The sequence below is a fragment of the Nycticebus coucang genome, chromosome 19, assembly GCF_027406575.1.
Source record: "Nycticebus coucang isolate mNycCou1 chromosome 19, mNycCou1.pri, whole genome shotgun sequence".
Classification (NCBI taxonomy): Eukaryota; Metazoa; Chordata; class Mammalia; order Primates; family Lorisidae; genus Nycticebus; species Nycticebus coucang.
Genome location: NC_069798.1, coordinates 41,836,895 through 41,862,495, shown reverse-complemented (window position 1 = coordinate 41,862,495; position 25,601 = coordinate 41,836,895). Strand labels below are relative to the sequence as shown.

Here is a 25,601-nt window from a genome sequence, read left to right as displayed (position 1 = left end):
CATTGGGGATTAAGTTTCAATGTAAGTTTTGGAGGGGACATTCAAATCATAAAAGTTAGTAAAATATCCTAAACCTGTTACTACTCCTTAGATACAGTACACATTTGACTGTACTGTTATCTTTTTACTCACAATATATGCTCCAGTGATGATACTACTAAATGAGAAATGAGTAATATTTTCTGGCAGCGTGGATAACCACTTGCAATTCTCAACTTTGCCACCAGGTGACGGAAGAGGATTAAAATGTAAGGCTCTCAGGCCTCTGAGTAACAAAAATCAAGCACAAAGTACCCTGAGAGCTTATGAGATCGAGTCTAAGATTTTAAAAATAATATACGTCCGGGAGGCCGAGGAGGGCGGATCGCCTAAGCTCACGAGTTAGAGACCAGTCTGAGCTAGAGCTAGACCACCGTCTCTAAAAACAGCCGGGCGTTGTGGCAGGCACCTGTGGTCCCAGCTACTCAGAAGGCTGAGGCAAGAGAATTACTTGAGCCCAAGAGTCTGAGGTTGCTGTGAGCTATGATGCCACCGCACTCTACCAGGGATGACAAAGTGACACTCTGTCTCAAAAAAAAAAAAATTTTTTTGTTAAAAATCAAGACGCCTACAGGCGCCTGTAGTCCCAGTTACCCAGGAGGCTGAGGCAAGAGGATTGCTCAAGCTCAAGAGTTTGAAGTTGCTGTGAGCTCTGATGTCACCACACTCTACTCAGGAAGATACTGTCTCAAAAATAAATAAATAAATAAATAAATAAAAATCAAGACATGGACAATTCGAATTGTATCGAAAATATTTAAAACTTCCAGGAAAAAATCTTCGTACTGTCTTCAGCACTCCAGCTTTTTCTTACCCCTTCCTGCGGTTCAGCCCCTCCTCCTGGTGCCCCCGCATCCCCTGATGGTGCTGCAGCCAGGTTTCCCCGACTTCCCTCTAACCTCACTGCTGTCAAAGTATATGAACAATCAGGTAAATGTGTGGATGCCCTTGGGAGAGAAAAGGGGCTGGGAGCCACCTGTCCTTTTCTGTAGTTGTGGATGACTTTATTGGTGGGGTATCATCATAATGGGACTGGGGGATAGTATTATGGTGCATAATCTTCTAAGGTCCTTCAAACCATCCAACAATTGACCTTCCACTGTGTTTGTACTAGCTAGAACCTGCTCTAAGGCTAGTGTGTGCCGGACCGGGGTGGGGGTGGGGGTTGCCCCCTGACCTCCTCCCTCCCCTCCCTGAGACCTGCTCCTGGCCCAGGGCGCATCTGCCCTAGAAATGACGTCTATCTTCACCTGCATATGTTGAGACAGAGCCTCAAGCTGTTGCCCTGGGTAGAGTGCCGTGGGTGGCATCACAGCTCATAGTAACCTCCAACTCTTGGGCTTAAGCAATTCTCTTGCCTCAGCCTCCCAAGTAGCTGGGACTACAGGCTCCTTGCCACAATGCCTGGCTATTGTTTGGTTGTAATTGTCGTTGTTGTTTGGCAGGCACCAGCTGGATTCCAACCGCCAGCTCTGGTATATGTGGCTGGCACTTTAGCCGCTTTAGTTACACCAGCCAAGCCCAGCCTGCGTTAGAATGGCAGAACTCTAACCTTGAGCTGTGCATTGCTTCAATTAAGTGAGATCTTTGGCAGGTGGTCAGTCAGCCTCTCTGGGCCTCAGGTCTGACTTAGGCTCTGTGCAGGCGACAATACTTTGTCGTAGAGCTGCGCATTACTACAAAGCATAGCTGGGTCTGACTTGGTGGAAGAGCCGAGGAAAGCATTGCTCTCATTGCGAGGGTGGGATTGGCTGAGAAGGGTCCTGCTTGTCTGGAGAACCAAAGCGGGTTGGGGAGGAACTGAGCTCTCGGACATCCCTGTAAGGACCCTGCTAAGGGACCTGGAACTAAGGGCAAACAGCAGCAGTGACATTTCCGCGATATTTATTATTTGAGACAGAGTCTTCTCACTCTGTCGCCCTGGGCAGAGTACCGTGGCGTCACAGCTCACAGCGACCTCAAACACTTGGGCTCAAGCGATTCTCTTGTTTCAGCCTCGCGAGAAGCTGGGACAACAGGCGGCCGCCACAAAGCCCGGCTATTTTTAGAGACGGGGTCTCGCTCTTGTTCAGGCTGCCGGTGACACTTCGACTAAAATGTTCCCCAGGGCCTGATCTGCAGAGGGCGGCCAGTGCAGTGAACACGCCCGTGCGCCGTGGCTCCCCGGGCTCTCCGGAGTTCACGCCGGCCCTCGCCGCTGCCCTCCCACCAGGCGGGGACCCCGGCTCCTCCCACAGACCCGCGGAGCTGCTTTCCTCTGCCAGGGATTCGCTCCGGGGTTGGGGGCGGGGTTGGAGTGGGAAGAGAAGCCGAATTTGGGAAGGAGACGGTACTAGTTGTTGCCCAACGCAAAGGCTTCCTGAAGGAGGTGGCGTGAATTTCGGGCTCACTCACTGATCGTGGCCTGACGCCGTGGGGCTTTGAGTGTCCTGCGTCCGGGCGTGAGCTGCTGTCCCTTCGCCAGGTCCTCGCAGAATCGGGGGTGGTTTAGGACCCGGGGTGGCTCCCCCGCGCGATTGTGGAACTCAAAAGTTGAGGCTGCGGGAGTGCCGGCAGGGACTGTCAGGCCTCCTATCCCGGTCACGTCTGCTGTCCCAACTCTCTTCCGAGCCCATCGACTCCAGCCGGGATGACGGGCTCACTGTTCAAGGGGAACTTTTGGGTAAGTCAGCCAATCTCCAGCTGGGGCCCGGACAGCAGCGCGGCGGGCGGGCGCCCCAGCTCCCCGGCTCCGACGCCCTCGGTGACCGCGCGCCGAGAGCCCAGGTACTCATTCCCGGGTGGCGGCCTCAGGCCCGCTGCTTAAGGGGCAGGTCGAGAGCGGAAGCCAGGTTGCTGCTCCCTCTGTCTCAGCCCGTCTACCCCCGCGTATTCACAAGTCCCAGGGACCGGACCCCTGGGCCCCACCTGGCCCCCACCCTCTTCTCCGGGTCCCCAACAACACATACTCCTGAGGACGCGGGTAGTCCGGAACACGTTAAGAGTCAGGACATTAACCCCTCGTGTCACGAAGGAAACAGAGGCCGAAAGGACGATCTGTCCAGCGCAAGTCACCGTTTGCCCTGAGGGCTGAGCCTTGGGCAGGTTTGGGGGGACTTGGGATGGGGCCGGGTGAGCTTAACCGGGCTGACAGCTGCAGTCGCCCCTGGGCTTTTGCAGCAAACAAACCGTCCAGAACTGGTTCTCTTTGCTTTTGCTGGAGCTTTGCCCTGTCTGGCAGCCCTGTTTTCTCAGCCCTTCCCAAGGTCCTACCCTAAGCCCCTTGGGGCACCATAAAGAAGCAGAGGTGTGAGACCCTGTGAGCTGGTGGGGGCATCCGAGTCTGGGAGGCCAGCCGGGTCTGGAGGCAGCAGGGCCGCCTTTCCCTTGTCCAGTCCCCTTCCCCAGACCAACTTACCGGTGCTCTTATTCCGGCTTCATCCCTGTAAGCTAGGACTAGGAAGACCCCTGGAAGCTGACCCACAGCTGCTTACTTGGATTTCTGCTTGCTCCCATTTAGCTTCACGCCTGCCTGGCAGGTCCCTTTTCCCCACCGTGGGCTGCTGAGTGGAGAAATCTGGCTTGGGGACCCCAGGGACACAGTTTAGACCCTGTCTGTGAGGTCTGTTCACCCGAGTTTCTGAGGTTCTCCTGGGGCACTGCCTACCCTAAAGTGCAGGATGTGGCAGCTTCTCAGAGCAGCCAAGGACCTCACAGCTGGCCCTCACCAGAGGCCTGAGGAGTCTTTTGGGGTTCTATAACAGGCATTGTGGGGAACATGCGTCTGTGTAAACTGGAGAATGAGGTGAGGGCCCCAGAAATAAGGAAGTCAGCAGAGGAACTGGTTAGTGGAGAGAGAAGGAGAAGGAGACAGAAGTGATATCAACAGTATTTAACCACAGGTGTAGGGCCAGCAAGGCCAAGGCCAGCAAAGTGCTAAGCACCCTTCTTCCCCAGCCCCCTCCCTCAGCACCAGGCCAGGGGTTGCTGGCTGTAAGGATGTCTTGGAGGAGGGTGTGTTTGTGTCCAGGGGGAAGGACAGGGTGCCGGGCAGTAGGGCTTGGAAGTATTTTAATATTTAAACAACCAGTGCAACCATGTCAGTGAGTACTCTTTAATGTCTGGTGGGTGACATTCTGGGTGGAGATGGCTCTTTCCCTTGTAAAGATGTCCAGGTGAGAGCTCATAGAACAGTGTGAAGTGCAGGAGGATCGTCAGTGATCAGCAGAGGCTCTGAGGGGGACTGCCCAGGTTCGAGTCCTAGTTCTGCCCCTGAGTGGTCTGGTGACCCTGGGAAGACTACTTCCACTCCCAAATCCTCAGTTTGTCTATGCATAAAAGTTAGGCCAGTAACAGTGTCTACCCATAGGACTGTTGTGAGGATGAACCCAGATTATTCTTTTTTTCTTTTTTTATAGTTAATTAATTAATTTATTTTTAGCCGGGGCTGGGTTTGAACCCGCCACCTCCAGCATATGGGGCCGGCGCCCTACTCCTTTGAGCCACAGGCACCGTCCAAACCCAGATTATTATTAGTGGCAGAGAGTTGACAATAAAAGAAAGTGGGTGACACTCAAGGAGAAAGAATGAAGAGATAAGAACTTCAAAAAGAATTCACTCAACGAATTCTGCCTGTGTTTATGGAAGAAGAGAAAAGGGACAGAAAAATCCAGGAAGAGATGAAGGGATACAACCAGGAAAGACCCATCACTGGCCCAAGAGAGGAACGTTCCCAGGCATTTGAGAGGCCCATAGTCTAAGCAGCACATGTTCCTGGAAAGTATGAGTCAACACACACTTTAAAAACAATGCTGTTCACGTGCTCCATGAAAATGGAGCCTTTTGGTGGATCTGTTTCAAAAGGAAATAATCAATTTCTGTAAAACTTTGATCAGAACTGGCATGTGGCCTCGGCACCTGTGGCTCAAGCGGCTAAGGCACCACCCACATACACCTGAGCTAGCGGGTTTGAATCCAGCCTGGTCCCGCCAAACAACAATAGCTGGGCATTGTGGCAGGCATAGTCCCAGCTACGTGGGAGGCGGAGGCAGGAGAATTGCTTGAGCTAAGAGTTGGAGGTTACTGTGAGCTGTGATGCTACGGCACTCTACCCAGGATGACAGCTGGAGGCTCTGTCTAAAAAAAAAAAAAAAAGAAAGAAAGAAAATAACTGTCATGTGCCTATAGTCCCAGCTACTTGGGAGGCTGAAGAAAGGAGGATTGCTGAGCCCAGAAATTTGAGGCCAGCCTGGACAATACAGCGAGACCCCATCTCTCTATCTCTCCATATATATATATGAATCTGGGATCTGAAATGAGTTTGCCTGATACCGGTATTGCCTCTCTCCCACCCTTCCCTATGTATACATTTTCTGTCCATTTGTTTAAGGAGTGCTGTGTAATTTATCTTGGTTAACTTTGATAGTACCACATTAGAAATAGCCAGTGACCATGGATATGGTTTCTAAAGCTCCAGGAAACAGCTGGGCCACAGTAAAGAAAAGTTGCAGTCATTGGTATCATCAGGCACAAGTGTCCTTCAGATGTGGGTGTGCACAGGTGACTGTAGAGCCTGTTCCAGAAGGTAGATGAAAGTGATGTTCTTTCACCCCTAGGGATCTCCAGGCTTCTCACTTGGGTGTGAGGCTCAACCTGCCCCTGAATCCCTCTAGATACTGATTTTGACTGGACTTTCCTGATTCCCAAGGCTCTTCGTCCAGACCAGCCTCCTGGTTGCTCTCCTGGCACCTTGTACCTGCGGTGGGCAGGGCCTCTCTCACTGCCTGGGGATTGACCAGGGAGTCTCAGGGCTGTCTGAACTTGCTTATCGCCCCGCTGTCAAAACAGGGCTGTACTTAGGCTCCAAAACTATGACCAGATTGGAATCTCGGTATTCTGGGGCTTTACCAGCGTTGCTCAGTGCCTTTGTCTATACAATTGTCCCTTGATATCTGTGGGGCATTGGTTCCAGGATTCCCCTGCAGATAACAAAATCTGTGGATGCTCAAGTCCCTGATATAAAACGAAGAAGTGTTTGCATATAACCTACACACGCCTTCCCATATACTTCATATCATCTCAGATATTTTATAATACCTAATAAATGTATATAGTATAGTAAATGCAGTGTAGATAATTGTTATAGTGATTTGGTTTTCATTTGTATATTTTATTATTGTATTGTTATTTTTTACTTTATATTTCCTGGGGGGATATTTTTGAAGGGGATTGGTGGAATCCATGGATTTGGATAAGGGGGGCCAACTGTACAGTACTCTAGAGAGTGTAGGAGGCTGCTGTTTTTTGGTTTTGTTTTGTTTTTGATAAACAGAGGAAAACAGGTTACTATCACACACCTTCCAGGTTTGTTCCATGTGGCACTACAATGTTTAGACTATTGCTCTAATTTTTTTTTTTTTTCTGAGATAAAGTTTCACTTTGTCACCGTTGGTAGAGTGCTGTGGCATCACACCTCACAGCAACCTCAAACTTTTTGGATCAAGCAATTCTCTTGCCTCAGCCTTCTGAGTAGCTGGGACTTACAGGTATCTGGCAAAACACCCGGCTATTTTTAGAGACGAGGTCTCAATCTGGCTCAGGTTGGTCTCAAACTTATGAGCTCAGGTGATCCACCCACCTTGGCCTTCCAGAGTGCTAAGATTACAGGTGTGAGCTACCGCACCTGGCCTTGGTGCTGTAATTTTTTTTTTGAGACAAAGTCTCAAGCTGTCGCCCTGGGTAGAGTGCCATGGCTTCTTAGTTTACAGCAACCTCCAACTCTTAGGCTCAAGCAATCCTTTTGCCTCAGTTTTTCTGAGTGATGGGGGTCTCACTTTTCCTTAGGCTGGTCTTGTCAAGCAATCCAACTGCCTCAGCTTCCCAGAGTGAGTGCTAGGATTACAGGCCACTGTGGCTGGCTCTGCTCTAACTTTTAAATACTCTCTTTTGGATTTTATTGAAAGAAAAACTTTAAAACAAGTTAAATTTTGCAGAGTTTATTTGATAAAAGAAAGAATTCATGACTCAGGCAGCACCCTGAACCAGTAAAGGTTCAGAGAGCTCCACCCAGCAACATAGGCAGGTGGTATTTACAGACAGAAAAAGGAGGTGACATACAGAAACAGCCACATTGGTTATAGTTTGGCAGTTGCCTTATTTGGGCATGTCTGAGCAGTTTGCAGCCTGTGATTAGGTGAGAGCTCAACTGTTATGATTGGCTACTTGTTATAAGAATGCACTCTTGCTAAGTTACATCTTGTTTATATACTAAGTTAGGTTGCAGCTAACTATTTACAGAGGTAGCTTTAACCAAATTTATATGTATGTATTAATATTTTCTTTTTAGAGACTAGGTCTTACTCTGTTGCCTAGGCTAGAGTGCAGTGGCTTGATCATATACATAGCTCACTGCAACGTCAAATTCCTGGGTTCCCAGTAGCTAGGACTATATATGTGCACCACCACTTCTGACTATTTTTTTTATTTTTAGAAATAGAATTATTATTATTATTTCTTGTTTTGTAGAGACAGAGTCTCACTTTACTGCCCTTGGTAGAGTGCTGTACCATCACAGCTCACAGCAACCTCCAGCTCCTGGGTTTAGGCGATTCTCCTGCCTCAGCCTCCCCAGTAGCTGGGACCACAGGCGCCCTCCACAACGTCCAGCTATTTTTTTGTTGCAGTTTGGGTGGGGCCGGGTTTGAACCCACCACCCTTGGTATATGGGGTCGGCACCCTACTCACTGAGCCACAGGTGCTCTGTCAGCCTGGGTAGGGTGCTATCGCATCATACCTTACAGCAACTTCAAACTCTTGGGCTTGAGAAATCCTCTTGCCTCAGCCTCCTGAGTAGCTGGGACTATAGGTGTGTACCACCACATCTGGCTATTCTATTTTAGTTTTATTTTGTTTTAGAAATGGGATCTCTCGGGCGGCACCTGTGGCTCAGTGAGCAGGGCGCCGGCCCCATATACCGATGGTGGTGGGTTCAAACCCAGGCCTTGCCAAACTGCAACAAAAAAAATAGCCGGGTATTGTGGCAGGCACCTGTAGTCCCAGCTACTGGGGAGGCTGAGGCAAGAGAATCGCCTAAACCCAGGAGTTGGAGGTTGCTGTGAGCTGTGATGTCATAGCACTCTACCAAGGGTGATAAAGTGAGACTCTGTCTCTAAAAAAAAAGAAATGGGCATATCAATGTATACAGTTATGATTTAATAAAAAAAAAGAAAAAAGAAATGGGATCTCTCTATGTTGCCTAGGCTGGTCTCAAAATCCTGGCCTCAGTGGTCCTTCCACCTTGGCCTTCCAAAGTGCTGGGGTTATAAACAGAGTAATCACTCTGCCTGTAGGCCAAATCTAATTTGATAATCTAGTTCTTAGAAACACACCACAATGGCTATTTTGTATTGTTTTGCCTAGAAGCAAAAGGCAATGTGGAGCCATTAACAATTATCCCTTCTCGGGTGGCGCCTGTGGCTCAGTGAGCAGGGCGCCGGCCCCATATACCGAGGGTGGTGGTTTCAAACCCAGCCCCGGCCAAACTGCAATAAAAAAATAGCTGGGCGTTGTAGCGGGCGCCTGTAGTCCCAGCTACTCGGGAGGCTGAGGCAAGAGAATCATGTAAACCCAAGAGCTGGAGGTTGCTGTGAGCCGTGTGACGCCATGGCACTCTACTGAGGGTGGTAAAGTGAGACTCTGTCTCTACAAAAAAAAAACAAAACAATTATCCCTTCTCTGGGCGGTGCTTGTGGCTCAATGTGTAGGGCACCAGCCCCATATACCAAGGGTGGTGGGTTCAAACTGGCCCCAGCCAAACTGGAACAACAAAAAAATAGCTGAGCCTTGCTGTATTTCTTGGCATGGGGGCCTGTTTTGTTTCCAAAATCCCAATCACATCACTCTGCTTCTCTGGCTCTTAAGGAAACCTTGTAATTGCATTAGGTCTCCCTGGCTAATCCAGGATACTCTACCCACCTTAAGGTTGTTAATTTAATCACACTTGCAAAATTCCTTTTGCTATGTAAAGTAACATGTTCCCTAATTCCAGGGATTAGGGCTTGGACATCTTTGAGAGGCAGGTCATTATCTGCCAACCACATTGGGTGACTGAATGGAGAGTGGGGGCCAAAGTGATCACAGGGGTCTTCTCTGAGGAGGAGGTGACTTTTGGGCTGAGATATGCAGGATAAGGTTGATCCAGCCTGTGGATGGCTGGGGGAAGGGGAGAGGGAATGGTTAGGCTGGAAAGGGTTATGTGAGGAACAGACAAACCAGTGTGGCTTTAGCAGGCAGTAGGCCAAATTGTTGAAAATAAGTTGGCAAAAGCCAATTTGTTGAAATGATCAAGTCACTTAAATCTTGGTTCTAGTAATTACCTAGAAAGCTAAAACACACTGTTTCCTCATTTTAAACAATTTTTAAAAATTCATAGGTTTTGTTATTTAGGGTAATTTCAGGGTTACAGAAAAATTGAACCATGGTATAGATTTCTCCATATGTCCTCCTCATTTCCCTTGTTATTAACATCTTGTATTAATGTGGTACATTTGTTACAATGGAGGCACTAACATGGATTCATTGCTATTAACTAAAGGCCAGTAGTTCACATCAGGGTTCACTCTTTGTGTTCTGTGGGTTTTGACAAACAAGTAATGTCATATATCCACCATTATGGCATCATACAGAACAGTTTCACTGCCCTAGAAGTCCTCTGTGCTCTACCTATTCATCCATACTTCTCTCCCTGTGAACTCCTCGCCACCACTCGCCTTTTTACCATCTTTATAGTTTTGCCTTTTCCAGAATGTCATATAGTTGGAGTCACATAGTGTGTAGCCTTTTCAGGCTGGTTTCTTTTCACTTAGCAAAATACATTTAAGATTCCCCCATGTTTTCCTGTTCTCTGATAGCTCTTTTCTTACGGCTGAATAATATTGCGTTGTATGGATATATAACAGTTTATCCATTAACCTATTGAAGAACATCTTGATTGTTTCCAAATTTTGGTAATTGTTAATAGGACTTCTATAAACATTTGTGTGCAAGTGTGTGTGTAGGTTTTCAACTCCATTTAGTTGATATTTAGTTTGAACAAATCAGACTTACCAGTCTAGCTAAGTTGAATATCATTTGTGCATGTGTTTTACATATAGGATGCCTGAGTACTCCTCTGTGCTCTGAACTCATGCAAGATGCTCACTCAATCAAGCTGGCTAAGAAATCAACAAGTTAGAGAAGGAGAAAAGGAGGCAGACTTCAATGAATATGTACTGAAAGAAATACTTCCATAATTTGCTTCTAAAATTCTGACATCGATGACATGCTTAAGTCTGAAATTTGAGGCTGGGAATGGTGACTCATGCTATCCTAATCCTGGCACTTTGGGAAGGTGAGGCAGGATGATCGCTTGAGGCCAGGAATTTCGAGACCAGCCTGAGCAAGAGTAAGACCTCATCTCTCCACCGCCCCCCCCCAACAAAAAAAAAATCAGCTAGGTGTGGTGGCACACACTTACAGTTCCAGCTACTCTAGAGGCTGAGGTAGGATAACTTCTTAAATCTAGGAGTTTGAGTTTCACTGAGCTATGATGATGTCACTACACTCCAGTGTGGGCAACAGAGTGAGACCTTATCTCAGAAAAAAGAAGTCTCTGAAATTTGAATATGTAAAGATTCTCATTCCAGTAAATTATGGACCTAAAGTAAACTGAACGTGGGCTGGCCTCAGTGAAATGGCAGTGGCAAAACTAAAAATACACTAAATCTAAAACTTAACTGAATTTAAATTAAAACTTTGGAAAAACCACAAAGACAGCACAAATTGTTGTGAATTTTATAAAGAATCAGTAGGTGCAAGTAGAAACAAGTGTCACATATTTCAAGGATGGGGAGGCTGACTCACTAAGACACTGAGGATGAGCAGCACCCGCAATAAGCAATGCATTACTTGGTATTATTTCTCAGAAGCAAAGTCAGTCAGTCTGATGTGCAGACTTGGAGATTACTGCATTTTCTGAATGTTACTGGTTGAGTAACACTTTTGCATGTATGTATTTCTGCGCGTAATAAGAGACTACAGACTTTGGTCAAATTGCAACTATGCCTACCTCAGTTTCTTCATTTGTAAGAAGATGGAAATTAATGATATGTTGATCTCTAAGAATTCCTTTAGCTCTAATATTCTAGGACTCTGAGACCAGAACATGGTAGGAGAGGAAGTAGACTCTGATTTTCTAGAATGTTTAGGAAATAGGATATTCAGATTAGTTTTACTTTCTGATTAATTGATAATTAACCCTAATTTGTTTCTGGCACAAAACTTATTAGAAATTCTAAATCCACTTTCATTTGGGAAAATTCAAGTCCAGGAAACATAGGAATTTGTTTTTTTAAAGATTCCCCTGCATCAGGGTTTCAGGAAGGGAGATGACTAAGATGTAAGAATGGGAATGAGCACCCTGAGGTCAGGTTTTACCTTATAAAAAGTTTTTTTTTAATTAACAATAAATATTTTCCATTAACTTGCAATTTCTTGGGATAAAGAATTAAGTCGATGTTTACAGTTAACATGGCCTAGCAGCTGTGACATGCATCCACACCAGTACTTCTGTAGGGAAGTGATTGTTCTTTGTATTTTATAGTCTTCACAGTGTCTTAAGACTTCAAGGTTTATTCCCCTTTTGCTTATCTGGTTCAAATAGAAGGGTAGTTAATTGAGATTAAAGACCTTTGGAATGGTCATTATTAAAAACTCAAAAAACATACTGGAGTGGATGCAGAGGGAAAGAAATGCTAATACACTGCTGGTGGGACTGCAAATTAGTACAACCTCTGTGGGAAACTTCCTCAAAGAAATAAATATAGACCTACCATTTGATTCAGCAATCCCACTATTGGATATCTACCCAAAGGAAATGAAGTCATTTTATCAAAAAAAAAAAAAAAACCAAACCCTGCACTCAAATGTTTCTTGCAGGATAATTCACAATTGCAAAGATGTGAAATCAATCTGAATGCCTTTCAATTCATGAATGGATAAAGAAAATGTGGTATATACCACAGAGTACTACTCAGCCATAAAAAGCCATGGAATAATGTCATTTGCGGCAACTTGGACGGAACCAGAGATCATTGATCATTATCCTAAGCAAAGCATCTCAGGAATGGAAAATCAAATATCCTATGATCTTACTAATCAGTGGGAACTAATAGATGGGTGCACATGGGCAGAAAGTGATATAAAGGACATGAGAAGCCACAAAAGGGGGGAGAGTAGATGTGGAATAAAAACTTACCTATTGGGTACAATGAACACTATTCTGATAATGGGCACACCAAAAGCCCTTGTTTAAGCAGCATATGAGATATTCATATAATAAAAATTGCATTCCTTCCCTTAATTAATATTTTGAAATTAAAAAAGTAAATTTGTAAAGAATACATACTGAAAAAAAGAAAAAAGACAATGGGCAGACACTCCACAGAAATAGAAGAAAAAATTCCAAAACAGATATATGGCAAAGGGTTTGTATTTAGAATACAAAAGAACTATTAAAACTCAAATAAATCGGACAATAAAAGGACATTCTGATGAAAAATTAAAATCACAATGTTACATTGCTACACATCTCCTATAATGGCCAAAATGAAAAAGACTGAAAATAATCAAGTGTTAGTACAGATATTGAGCAACTGGAATCTCATACATTGTTAGGAATAGCCACTTTGGAAAACGGTTTAGCACATCTTAAAAACTTAAGCATACCATTTAACATCCATCTCAGAAATCCTACTTTTAATAATTACCCAAGACAAATGAAATCATATGTCAAAAGGCTGATATACGAATGTTTATAATGCATTTGTTTATTATCAGTCCAAATCTCGAAACATAAATATCACATCAATTAGTGAATGGATAAACAAATTATAAGTCAGCACCCAAAGCTCAGTCGGCAGGGTGCCAGCCACATACACCGAGGGTGGCAGGTTCAAACCTGGCCCAGGCCAGCTAAAAACAACAATGACAACTGCAACCAAGAAATAGCCGGGTGTTGTGGCGGGCGCCTGTAGTCCCAGCTACTTGGGAGGCTGAGACAAGAGAATCGCTTACGCCCAAGAGTTTGAGGTTGCAGTGAGCTGTGATGCCACAGCACTCTACCCAGGGCCACAGCTTGAGTTTCTGTATTAAAAAAAAATTATAATACAGCATAATATTGAACAGTACCCCAACAAGGTACTATTCAATAAAAAGGAGCAAACTACTGATATACGCACGATATAATTCAAAAGCAATGCCATGTGAAACAAGCCAGACCGAAAAGGCCACACACTGTATGATTCCATTTATATCATACACTGGAAAACGCAAACCCACAAGGACAGAAATTGTATCAGGGCCAGGGGTGATGGAGAGAGGAGATAGGTGTAAGGAAAAGGAGAAATTTTTTTGTTTGATGGAGATGTTTTATACTGTGGTGGTGACTCCATGACTGTACACATTTGTCCTAATGTAAAGAGGTACAAGTGGGAAAAAAGACTATTGGCAAATATAAGCCTCATGAGAAAACACAGGTGTAGGATTAGGTCTCCTTGTTCTCTTAACTGTAAAAACTCTAAATATTTACTTATTATTCAGCCGAGAACATTGGAGACTATTTGGAAGTCTCCAATGTTATATTAACAAATGCACAGATAATGGGTTCTAACAAAGATACTCTTCCAGGTGCAGAGGTGGAATAGTAAATGGTGAAATATGAAAAGGAAGTCTTGTAAATTAATCTAATTCCCGTTATGTTACTGTGTCAATGGTGTCTGGATGGCTGTTTTATATACAATAATACTTCTGAATCAGTAAACAAATAAATGCTTTCTAAAAGAAGAAAAATAGGCTCCGCACCCGTAGCTCAGTGGCTAAGGCGCCGGCCACATACACCAGGGCTGGGGGGTTTGAACCTGGCCCAGGCCTGCCAAACAATGACAACTGCAAATAGCCGGGTGTCTGGTCGGCGCCTGTAGTCCCAGCTACATGTGAGGCTGAGGCAAGAGAATTGCTTAAGCCCAAGAGTTTGAGGTTGCTGTGAGCTGTGATGCCATAGCACTCTACCTAGGGCAACATAGTGAGACTCTGTCTCAAAAAAAAAAAAAAAGCCTTCAAAATTTTATTATTGTCGGGCTATGACATGAACATTGTCAGAAGCTGTTTGAGATTTGTATGAATTGAGGTCAAACCTTGCACTTGGAGTGAGAAGGTATTCAAGTCAGCTAATGGAACAACTTTGGACATTCCCTTGGGTTTGACCTACTTTGAATTCCTGGCTCCTACTTCTATATTTGCTTTTGATAGTAATGGCAGCACATTTGTTGTTTGACCTGGTTTGCTTTCTTGGCTTTTCTGTCTGGTCTGCTGAGGTTTGGTATCTCACTCTGTTCCCCTGGTCCCTTATTTGGGGCCCTAGTTCCAGCTTTGGTTATAGTGGCTTCCCTGCACTTGCTTGCCTTCTGGGTCCTGGGCAATGTGTAAGGCATGTCTGGGGGATTCTCCAGGGAACTTTTGGGTGTGTATTTCTTTTTTTTTGTGGAGACAGAGTTTCACTTTATCGCCCTCGGTAGAGTGCCGTGGCATCACACAGCTCACAGCAACCTCCAGCTCCTGGGCTTAGGCGATTCTCCTGCCTCAGCCTCCCAAGTAGCTGGGACTACAGGCGCCTGCCACAACGCCCGGCTATTTTTTTGTTGCAGTTTGGCCGGGGCCGGGTTTGAACCCGCCACCCTCGGTATATGGAGCCGGCGCTCTGCTCACTGAGCCACAGGTGCCGCCTTGGGTGTGTATTTCACACATCACTGACACATTGCTGATTTTTCCTTCTGATATGCATGGTCGTGAACCTCTCAGTGGAGCCTACAGACCTCCAACTTGGTTTTATTACTGTAAATGTCTTAGCATTAACATTAGTTGTACACTAAGGGATGGTTTAATGTTCCTTATGAATTAAAACATACCTTCAGTTCTCAGATTTTCCTCTTTCAATGGATTTGTAAATTACACTTCTCATGTCCCTGTGGACTTGAATTTTTCTGCGATTTGGATCATGTTGAAGGTTAGATGAGTGATGTTGAACATTAGCCAACTTTCTGAATATTGACATCTACTAAATCTTTTTTTTTTTTTTTGTAGAGACAAAGTCTCATTTTATCGCACTCGGTAGAGTGCCGTGGCATGACAGAGCTCATAGCAGCCTCCAACTCCTGGGCTTAGGCAATTCTCTTGCCTCAGTAGCTGGGACTACAGGCGCCTGCCACAACGCCTGGCTATTTTTTTGTTGCAGTTTGGCCGGGGCCGGCCAGTTCCTTGTTGGATATCCACTGAGCCACAGGTGCTGCCCTGACGTCTACTAAATCTTATGCCTTCTATGTTAAATTTCCAAAGCTAGGATATCACCATACATAATACAAATTAATCTGTATTTATAAAGTATGAAGTTGTTTCCAATTTTATGTCCAATTTTGTTATAGGAATCCAAACAGTTCAGAAATTGTAAGTACATGTGTGGTATATTCCTTACTAGACTTTTTTTTGTCTTTGTAGTTACATATAAATTACCTATACTTTTTTTTAAACGAATATGGGCTTATATGTGTAACTTTCCTTTTTCTTCTAACAATATTTTGTACCTTTTTATGTTAGTAGATATAATTCTGCTTTATTCTAATATCCGTTCAGTTTTCCACTGTATGATTAGTGGTTCTCAACCTTCCTAACACCTCGATGTATTTTTATTGTTGCAAAGGGGTTGCGACCCACAGGTTGAGAACCGCTGATTTAGACAGTCTTCCTTGTTGGATATTTGGGTTGTTTGCAGTTCTTTGTTATTATGATGCTTCAGTGAACGTACTTGTGTACTTATCTTTTTACACCTGTGTAGTTATTTCTGTAGGATGACCTTCTAGTAGTCAAAGGGTAAATGTATTTAAAGTTTTAGTGGACATTGCTCATTTGCTTTCTAAAAATGTGCCAGTGAGCATTCCTGACAGTAGAATATGACAGTGGCTATTTCCCTATGCTTCCTTGATAATGGTGGAGAGTTTCAACCTTTCCTAATGTGATGAGGTTGTTTTTTTTTTGCCATGTATGGAAACACATTCACAGGTTCTGGAGATCAGGATGTAGACATCTTTGGGCGCCATTCTTCAGCACACCATAGTTGTGTCTTTTTGGTTTCTCCATCGTAAAACTACTGATTTCCCCCCTTGTAGTTAATAAGTAACTTCAGGGTAGGTGTTTTGAAGCCATGTACATATCCAGTTTCCTGAATTAGTTATTACTAAGATGGTTGCCAGATGATGGTCAATATTTCTTTGTATAGCTTTATTGGAAAATGCTTGACATATAATTAACTGCCTATGTTTCAAGTATATAGTTTGATATATTTTGACATGTGTATACTTTCATGAAACTACCACAGTCAAGATAGTTAACATACCCATCACTCCCAAAGCTTCCTCAGGACCCTGTGAATTTCTCTCACCCCATTATCCCCTTCCCAGGAAACCACTGATGGGCTGTCAAAATAGATTCAGTTGCATTTTCCAGAATTTGTGTAATTGTATAATTGAAACTTTTTTTTAACCTGGCTTCTTTCACCTGTACTTATTTTGAGATTTATCCATATTCTTGTGCATATTAATAGCTTATCCCTTTTTATTATTGAGTACTATTCTATTTTATGGAATACTACCATTTATCCATTGACCTGTTGATGAACAGTTGGATTGTTTCCAGTTTTTGGCTATTATAAATAAAGCTGCTATGAACATTTGTGTATAAATTTGCAATGTATGAAAACATTCACAGGTTGTTTGTTGATTTTATAATTTCATCTACATCCTGAAGTTGGCATTTTACTGTAGGGAAGACCTTTCCCTTCCCTTCCCTTACCCCTGTTAGTATGGATTTTTATTTTATTCAATGGATTATAATGTTACCATCATCATTTGATGCTCTAATTGTTCTAGATTTGGATAGTAGGGAGCTCCTTTAAACTGGATTCTGTCTCCTTTTGACATATACCCATTATTCTTTGAGCACTTTCTGTTTACTGACACAGATATTACAGGCTTAATTGGTAATTTCCCTGCCCTAGTCCTGGAATCTGACATTTCTCCAGAGTATTCTGGTTCCTATAGGTATTTAGAAGTTGAGACTTGTGCTCTAGGTGTTCTCATGGATGTCACCATTCACAGACAGAGTTAGGAAAAATATTCATGTATAATGATACCGCCAATTCCATTCCAACACCATAGGGATTATTCTAGGCTCCCTTCCATTATTGTGCTGGTCAATGTTTAACAACTGCCTCTCCAGTGGATACAAAGTCCAATTTGTAGTGTTTGCCAATGTCTGTGGTGTAAAAATTCCCTTCCATGGCCAGTTTCAAGCTACTAGCATGACATTACTGAATGGGGAATTACCACAGATGTGCGCTCTCACTAAATGTGAGCCAGCTATAGTATGCCACTGTTCCTTTTTCTGTAAGAAACCTGGCTCCTGTTATCCACAATGTATTTATTCATTTACTCAGTCCTAAGATGCATAGAAAGCAGTTTCAGAATTGCTAACCCTAATGTTGTGAAAAGCAAGCTAGAATTTAATATTTTTATTTATTTTTATCTTAGTTTGTGATACAGAGTCAAAATACCATGTCCAAAGTTACTTAGGTTAGTTCTCTTTCCCTCCTTCCATAGTCACTTAAAATGTAGTTAGGTGTCCTTGTTTCTATTTTATTCCATTTTAGTTTATGCTCTACTTGTTAATTTGTTTCCGGTTTCTTCCCCACCATTTAAAATACTAACTCAGAACCAGGCCTAGTGACGTGCTGTTTGGGAGGATTGTTCCAGCCCAGGAACTTGAGGCTGCAGTGCACAATGATCCTACCTGTGAATACCCATAGCACCCAGCTTGGGCAACACCACAAGATCCTGTTTCTTAAGAAAGTATAAAAATAAAACATAAACATGATTTCAAAGTGTTTTTCACTGTAATCACAGCTTGTAAGTGACTAATTTCATTCTTTTCTGGCTTATTCTTCTATTTATTTTTTTTTTAACGCAAATGAGCAGATACATATTTTCTCATTTTTTCCTTTCTTATACAAAAGTTAGCATATTCTACAGAATGATCTCAATGTCATATATTATGTTATATTATTATATGCTCTAATATTAATTAATTAATTTTTTGAGACAAAATCTCATTCTGTTGCCCTGGGGTTGAATGCCCTGGTATCACAGCTCACAGCAACCTCAAACTGAAGGGCTCAGGAGATTCTCCAGCCTCAGTTTCCCAAGTAGCTAGGGCTATAGGTGCCCAGCACAATGTCCCGCTGATTTTTCTATTTTTAGTAGAGATGGCGTTCTTACTCTTGCTCAGGCTGGTCTTGAACTCTTGAGCTCAAGCAATTCACCCACCTTGACCTTCCATAGTGCTAAGATTACAGGCATGAGCATTTGCTCTAGTTTTTAGAACAGAAGTTCATTATTACTTCTGAGGCAAGTTAGTGACATAGGTTTATTCAGTGAAAAGCAGAAACATAAATCAACCAAAGCAGGGTCGGGGTCTGTGGCTCAGTGGTTAGGGCGCAGGCCACATGCACCAGGGTTGTTGGGTTTAAACCCAGCCCAAGCCTGCTAAGCAAACAATGACAACAATATTTATATGGTTTTATATTTAGATCACTGATCCATTTTGAATTTATTTTTGTGTGTGGTTTGGAGTTTGCATTTAATTTTCGCATTTTTCTAAATGGCTAACCAGTTATCTGTGCACCACTTATTGGAAAGTTAATTTTTACCCCAAGTATATGCGTGATATTAAATTTTCATGCTAAGGGTAGCATCTCATATCAATTGGCCTGTTCAGCTTTCTATCTCAAGTGGTCAGTTTTGGTAAACTGTATTTTCTGAATCAGAATAGGCTAATTTATTAGTCTTTTTCCTTTATGTCTTCTATGGTTGGGGCTATACTTAGATAATTATCTCTCACCCCAATATATACATATTTTGTATTTTCTTCTCACACATTTATTACTTCCATATTTATCCCTTTAACCACAGACTTAGAGTATGATGTTAGAAAGAGCTCTGTTTTTGGTTTTTGACAAAATGAAAGTCATTGTCACCTTTATTGAACAAGCCATCCTTCGCTTTCTGATTTCAAATATTTCCTTTTATAGCATAAATCTACTAAACCCTTATATATAAGTTAGGACATTCCTGGACTGTTATTTGTATTTTATTTGCCTAATTATCAATGTGAGTAATATACTTTTATACTATTTCTTAATATGGTATGGCAAGTCTTCACCTATTATTTATGTTTTTTATACTTTTAGAGGCTATTTCCATTCATCTCTTTTCTGGGTTGGCTTTATAATAAATTTTAAAAGAAATCCCATTAGAACTTTGATTTTGATTAGAGTTATTTTAATTTTCTAGATTTATTTTCATGGAACAGAATCTTTTTAAAATTTTTTTATTTTTATTTTTTTAAAATTTATTTATTATTAAACCACAGCTGTGTACATTAATGCAATCATGGGGTACCATACAGTGGTTTTATATACCATTTGACATATTTTAATCACACTGGTTAACATAGCCTTCCTGGCATTTTCTTAGTTATTGTGTTAAGACATTTATATTCTACATTTAGTAAGTTTCACATGTACCCTTGTAAGGAACTGAATCTTTTTAATATTATATTTTGCCATCTTGGACTATGATTTATTGAGATCTTTATGCTCTTTGGTAATGTTTTATAGCTTTGCTTCAAAAAGACTTATTCTTAGATTTTGTTAAATAGGAACTTTGTATTTTAAATTACAATTTTTAAATTGTTATTTTTGACATGTAAGAAAGCTGTAGTTTTTGTTGTATTTAATTGTGTTCTCAGTTTTTCACTTGATGACCTATGGTTTTCTAAGTAGACACTTGTATTGACAACTACTGATATTTTTGTGTCTGTCTTGCATGAGAAGGTGGGAAAGGCATTCCTTGGAAGTTGGGGGCATTTAGATAAAGGACCTCAGAGCCCTGAGGTCTTTTTTTCTTTTAATTTTTATTGTGGAAGTTTTGAAGACTGCCAGGCTCTTCTGGTCTCCGTGCCCATGTTGGGAGCTTACCGCAGGGTGTAGTCCATACCAACTGTGGCTTTGGCACAAATGTCACAACCAGCTGCTTGTACCCAGAGTAGGGCAGGGCACTGGCAGGGTTCCCAGTGTCCTCTAAACACCCTGCCAATGTCTTCGAGGCAGCTCTTGTTTCAGCCCCTGTTGACTGGGATCTTGGGGCTCAGGTTCTAGTACTGCATTAAGAATGTTTATATACTTTCTTCTTTATTTTGACTGTCTTCTAACCTCTGCCCATCTAGTTCCATCTGCTTTTCATATCATTTAGAAATTCCTATAAATCTCTAGTTTCCTCATTGGGTCCTTCCCTGTTTTCTGTTGTTGCTGTGGATTATTTGATATTATAGTGTGGCTTGGGAACAGATGAGTGATAAATAGAAGAGTTCAATTTACCCTTAAAGAATAGAGGTGGGGAGAAAGACTTCAGATTATAAAGTAATAAAAGTATATCATAGAAAACTTAGAAAATATATAAAGATGCTAAGAAGAGAATGACTTACAGCATTTTGGTGTGTATTCTTCCAGTCTTCTTTTTCCCCCCTAATGAGTTCTTGCATTGCTCAGTTTTCTCAGATTCTACTTTCACTTCACTTATTTTCCATTAAGTGAAGTTGCCTTTTTAATCGACCCACTGTCTTGAGAGGAGGGACATTCAGACATGTGAAAATGTCAACTGTGGGTCTCTCCTACACAGAGCTGGGGATGTGTGAGGGCTGCAGGAGGTGAGGTGGGCAGACTATGCGCTTGTAGAACAATGTTGGAGCAGGAACTAGGGTGGAATTTTATTCTTGCCCTCACAGTCCACTGTCATTGCTTAAGAGAAAGTTAAAGGGCACAATCACGTGGTGACTTTGACCTTAGGCTTAGGAGAACATGGTTGAATACACCAATGGCAGTTTTCATTATCCCTTGCTAAGATTGCTCTAACATCTCTCTAGCTGCTTCCCAAATGACCATACACATACTTGAGAAGACCTAGCATGCTGCATTTATTGCGCCATGCTCTGTATGAAAAAAATCACATGGTCCATACACATTATCTTTTTTTTTTTTTTGCAGTTTTTGGCCAGGGCTGGGTTTGAACCTGCCACCTCCGGCATATGGGGCCAGTGCCCCACTCTGTTGAGCCACAGGTGCCGCCCACACACACATTATCTTTTGCTAATGAAAAACTCTAATGTATCTCCCTCAATTCCTTTAGTTTATGAAGCACTTGACAAATTTGAAACACATTGCCTTTTTTTTTTTTTGGTGAGATAGTCTCATTATGTCGCCCTCAGTAGAGTGACACCATAGCTCACAGCAACTTCCAACTCCTGGGCTTAAGCAATTCTCTTGCCTCAGCCTCCCAAGTAGCTGAGACTACCAGTGCCTGCCACAACACCCGGCTATTTTTTGGTAGCAGTTGTCGTTGTTCTTTAGCAGGCCTGGGCCAGGCTCCAACCTGCCAGCTTCCATGCGTGTGGCTGGTGCCATAACCACTGTGCTATGGACGCTGAACTGAAACACATTGCTTTTAATCCTTCTAATAATCCCCATAATTGACACTTGGAGTGACTGAGCTATTAGCATGTAGCTCATGAATGGCAGAATTGGGACTCAGACCCAAGAGTGGCATTAAAGCTTTTTTGTTTTCCATTTAGAATTGCAAGGAAATGGACTAACAAAAGTTAGATATGGCCCTTCTCCTCAAATAACAGAAGCTGTGTGGTTAAGAGGTTTAAGAATACGAACTTAGGCGGCGCCTGTAGCTCAGTGGGTAGGGCACTGGCCACATACACCGAGGCAGGTGGGTTCAAACCCAGCCCAGGCCTGCTAAACAGTGATGAAAACTGCAACAGAAAAATAGCCGGGTGTTGTGGCAGGTGCCAGCTACGTGGGAGCTGAGGCAAGAGAGAGTTTGAGGTTGCTGTGAGCTGTGATACTATAGCACTCTACTGAGAGTGACATAGTGAGATTCTGTCTCAAAAAAAAAAAAAAGAAAGAATGCTAACTTTAATATGTTTCAAAATATGTACTTATTTTGAGGCTCAATTGCCTGTCCTATAAAATGAAGATAATAATGATTCATGTGTCATACTATTGTTGTAGAGATTAAACAAGATATTCCACACAAAATACCTAGTCTGTTGTTTGACACACAGCATGTACTCAAAGTATATTAGACATAATATTGTTAATTATTAATATTAATTAACAACAATCCAATTTGCAGAGTTTAATCTATTTGATTTTACCTCCTTGAGTGGCAAATAAGAAAATAAAGATCAAGGTTGACAGCATCGGGAGGTAAAATGAGCTTCTCCATCTTTCTCCCAATTCTACTATCGTCTTATAGCTTTTAATAAATAACTGAGAGATTTGGAAAATGTTTTTGTTGAGACTTAAAATTTTTCCGAGTGGTTACAGGCAGTGATAAGGAAAACTTGGTTTCCTAGTATCTTCTTTTCTCCACCTCTAAAACATGGAAATACCTCCTGTCTTACCGTGTTTATGGAACATGTGGTTTTTAAATGCAAAGTGCAGCGCACTTATTTACCTTGTGCCCAGGAGTCAAGCAAATGGCAGCCTTTGTATGAAATGCAAAGTAATTGCCCTCTTCCCCTTTCTAATGGGGCTCTCTAGGCTTCCAAAAGGCATCAGTGCCCATTTGTATGTTTTACTCAAGATGTGGAGACTTTCAAATGAAATGCAAACCATGGAAGGTCTTGTTTGATCTCCTTTTGCATTTTCTGTTGTGTTCTATTGTTCCAGGGGCCTGCAGCCTGCTTTCTTCTTCTTGTAAGATCTCTAGGCAGGAAGCATGATTGTTCTCTTGTCTTTTATATTTTCTATGGCAGCTGTTCTCAAGCTGTGTTCCAGCTACTTGGAAGAAGTATATAAAGGTAGAGAATCCCATATAATCCTGAGTTCAGAATTAGCAGGTCTTGGAGAAGGGGCACTGAAGTGTCTGTGTATTTAACAAGCTGCCTGGGTGATTGTGACCTGGAGTCTATGTCTGTAGAGGCTGTGTACAGACATCCTGATAGGAGCGTAGTTGAACTGCAGCACAGAGCTAGGTGAGGAATGCTTGCAGGCAGCCCTTGTAACCCTGATGGTGGCTTGAGAAGGTACAAATTCTGTTTGCTTTATCTCTGCTTTCTACACTTTCTGCCCAGTGACCACTTGAGAACAGAACAGGGGGAAAAGAGTCACAGCAACAAGTTATCAGAGGCTCCTGTAGCATGGAATGAGAAGCTCTTTTCCCCAACAGGTTCATGGAGTTGCTCCAGAACCATTTGTTGAAAGGACTACCATATCTCCATTGAAGAGCTCTGGCCTCTTTGGTGAAAGTCAGTTAACTGTATACAAGTTGAGTCCATTTCTGGATTCTATTCTGCTCCACTGGTCTGCTTGTCTATCCTCCAACTTTGTTCTTCTTCTTTTTTTTTTGAGACAGAGTCTCACTATGTCACCCTCTGTAGAGTTCCATAGTGTCACAGCTCACAGCAACCTCAAATTCTTGGGTTTTAGCAATTCTCTTGCCACAGCTTCCCAAGTAACTGGGACTATTGGTATCTGCCACAATGTGGCTATTTTTTGGTTGTAGTTGTCATTGTTGTTTGGCAGGCCCAGGCTGGATCCCAACCCACCAGTTCTGGTGTATGTGGCTGGCGCCCTAGCTGCGGAGCTACAGGCACTGAGCCAACTTTGTTCTTGAAATTTTTTTCTTGCTGGTTCTAGGTCCTTTGTAATTCTTTATGAATTTGAGCCTCAGCTTGCAGACGTATAAAGAAAAGATTTTGGGGATTTTGATGTGATTATGTTGAATCCATAGATCAATTTGGAGAAATTGTTGCTTTAACAATATTCACCCTTTCATGGGCAGTGCCTATGGCTCAAAGGAGTAGGGCACCGGCCCCATATGCTGGAGGTGGTGGGTTCAAACCCAGCCCTGGCCAAAAACTGCAAAAATAAACCCCAACAATATTCACCCTTTCAATCTTCCCACACAAATACACATACACACACACACACACATATAATACCTTTATTTAGATCTTTCATTTCTTCCAGCAATGCTATTTGTGTGATTTTGGTGAATAAATCATGTGCAACTTTTTAGCCCTGAATAGTTAATATTTCTATGACATTATAAATTATGTGTACAATTTTTCTCTCTTATTTTGCCTGCTGCTATATAGAAATACAATTGATTTTTGTATACTGACCTTGTGTGCTGAAACCTTGTTAAATTTATTTATTATTTCTAGTAATTGTTTTGTAAATTCCTTAGGATTTTCTATAAACATTATCAAGTTATCTACAAATAAAGGCAGTTTTACTTTTTCTTTTCCCAAATGCATGCTCTTTATTTCTTTTTCTTGCTTTCCATATTGCACTGGCTAGGACTTATAGTGTTGAACAGAAATAGTGAGGCATGGTGGCTTATGCTTGTAATCCTAGCACTCTGGGAGGCTAAGGCCTTTTGACTGCTTGAGCTCAGGAGTTCAATGCCAGCTTGAGCAAGAGCAAGTCCCCATCTCTAAAAATAGCTTGGTGTTGTGGCGGACGCCTGTAGTCCCAGCTACTGAGGAGGCTGAGGCAAGAGAATTGCTTGAGCCCAAGAGTTTCAGTGAGCTATGATGCCATGGCACTCTACTGAGGATGACAAAGTGAGACTCTGTCTCATAAATAAATAAATAAAGTAGTGAGAGCATGTCCAGGCCTGGGGGCTCACACCTGTAATCCTAGCACTCCTAGGGAGGCCTAGGCAGGTAAATAATTTGAGTGTAAGAGTTAGACCCCTGCCTCTGCACTAAAAATAGAAAACTAGCTGTATGTTGTGGTGGGTACCTGTGTCCCAGCTACTTGGGAGGCTGAGGCAAGAGGATTGCTTGAGCCCAAGAGTTTGAGGTTGCTGTGGAATATATCACTCTACTCAGGGTGACAGAGTGAGACTCTGTTTCAATAATAAAAAAACAAAACAAAAAACCTCAAAAAACAAAAAGAAGTAGTGAGAGCAGGCATCTTTCCCTTGTTCCTGATCTTAGGAGAGATGTGTTCAGTCTTTTACCATTAAGGAGGCTGTTAGCTTTAGGCTTTTTGAAGATATTCTGTGATTGAGGGTATTCCCTTCTATTACTGGTTTGTTGACTTTTTATTGTGAAGAGGTACTGAAGTTTCTCAAATCCTTTTTCTGTATCTGTTGAGATGATTATATGACTTTTCTCCTTTTCTTCTGTGAATATGGTAAATTATAGTGATTGTCTTAAATGTTAAACTAACCTTGTATTATTAAGATAAATAACATTTGGTCATGATGTGCAATACTTTCATTTATTCCTGGATATGACACGTTAATATTTTGGTAAAGGCTTTTACGACTCTGTTCATGAGAGGTATTTTCTTGTAACTTTCT

General features: G+C 42.5%; 1 protein-coding gene across 2 annotated transcripts in view; it reads left to right on the top strand.

The window, feature by feature from the left end:
• The first annotated feature begins 2,329 nt into the window (after positions 1-2,329).
• Positions 2,330-25,601, top strand: part of PSTPIP2 (proline-serine-threonine phosphatase interacting protein 2) — an 84,541-nt gene continuing 61,269 nt past the window's right edge. The window contains exon 1 of one of the 2 annotated variants that reach the window (XM_053571805.1): positions 2,330-2,701. In XM_053571805.1, coding sequence (XP_053427780.1) covers positions 2,669-2,701 — 33 coding nt within the window. In that variant the 5' untranslated portion in view covers positions 2,330-2,668. The remainder of the gene's footprint in view (positions 2,702-25,601) is intronic. The other variant, XM_053571804.1, reaches the window with a different exon arrangement.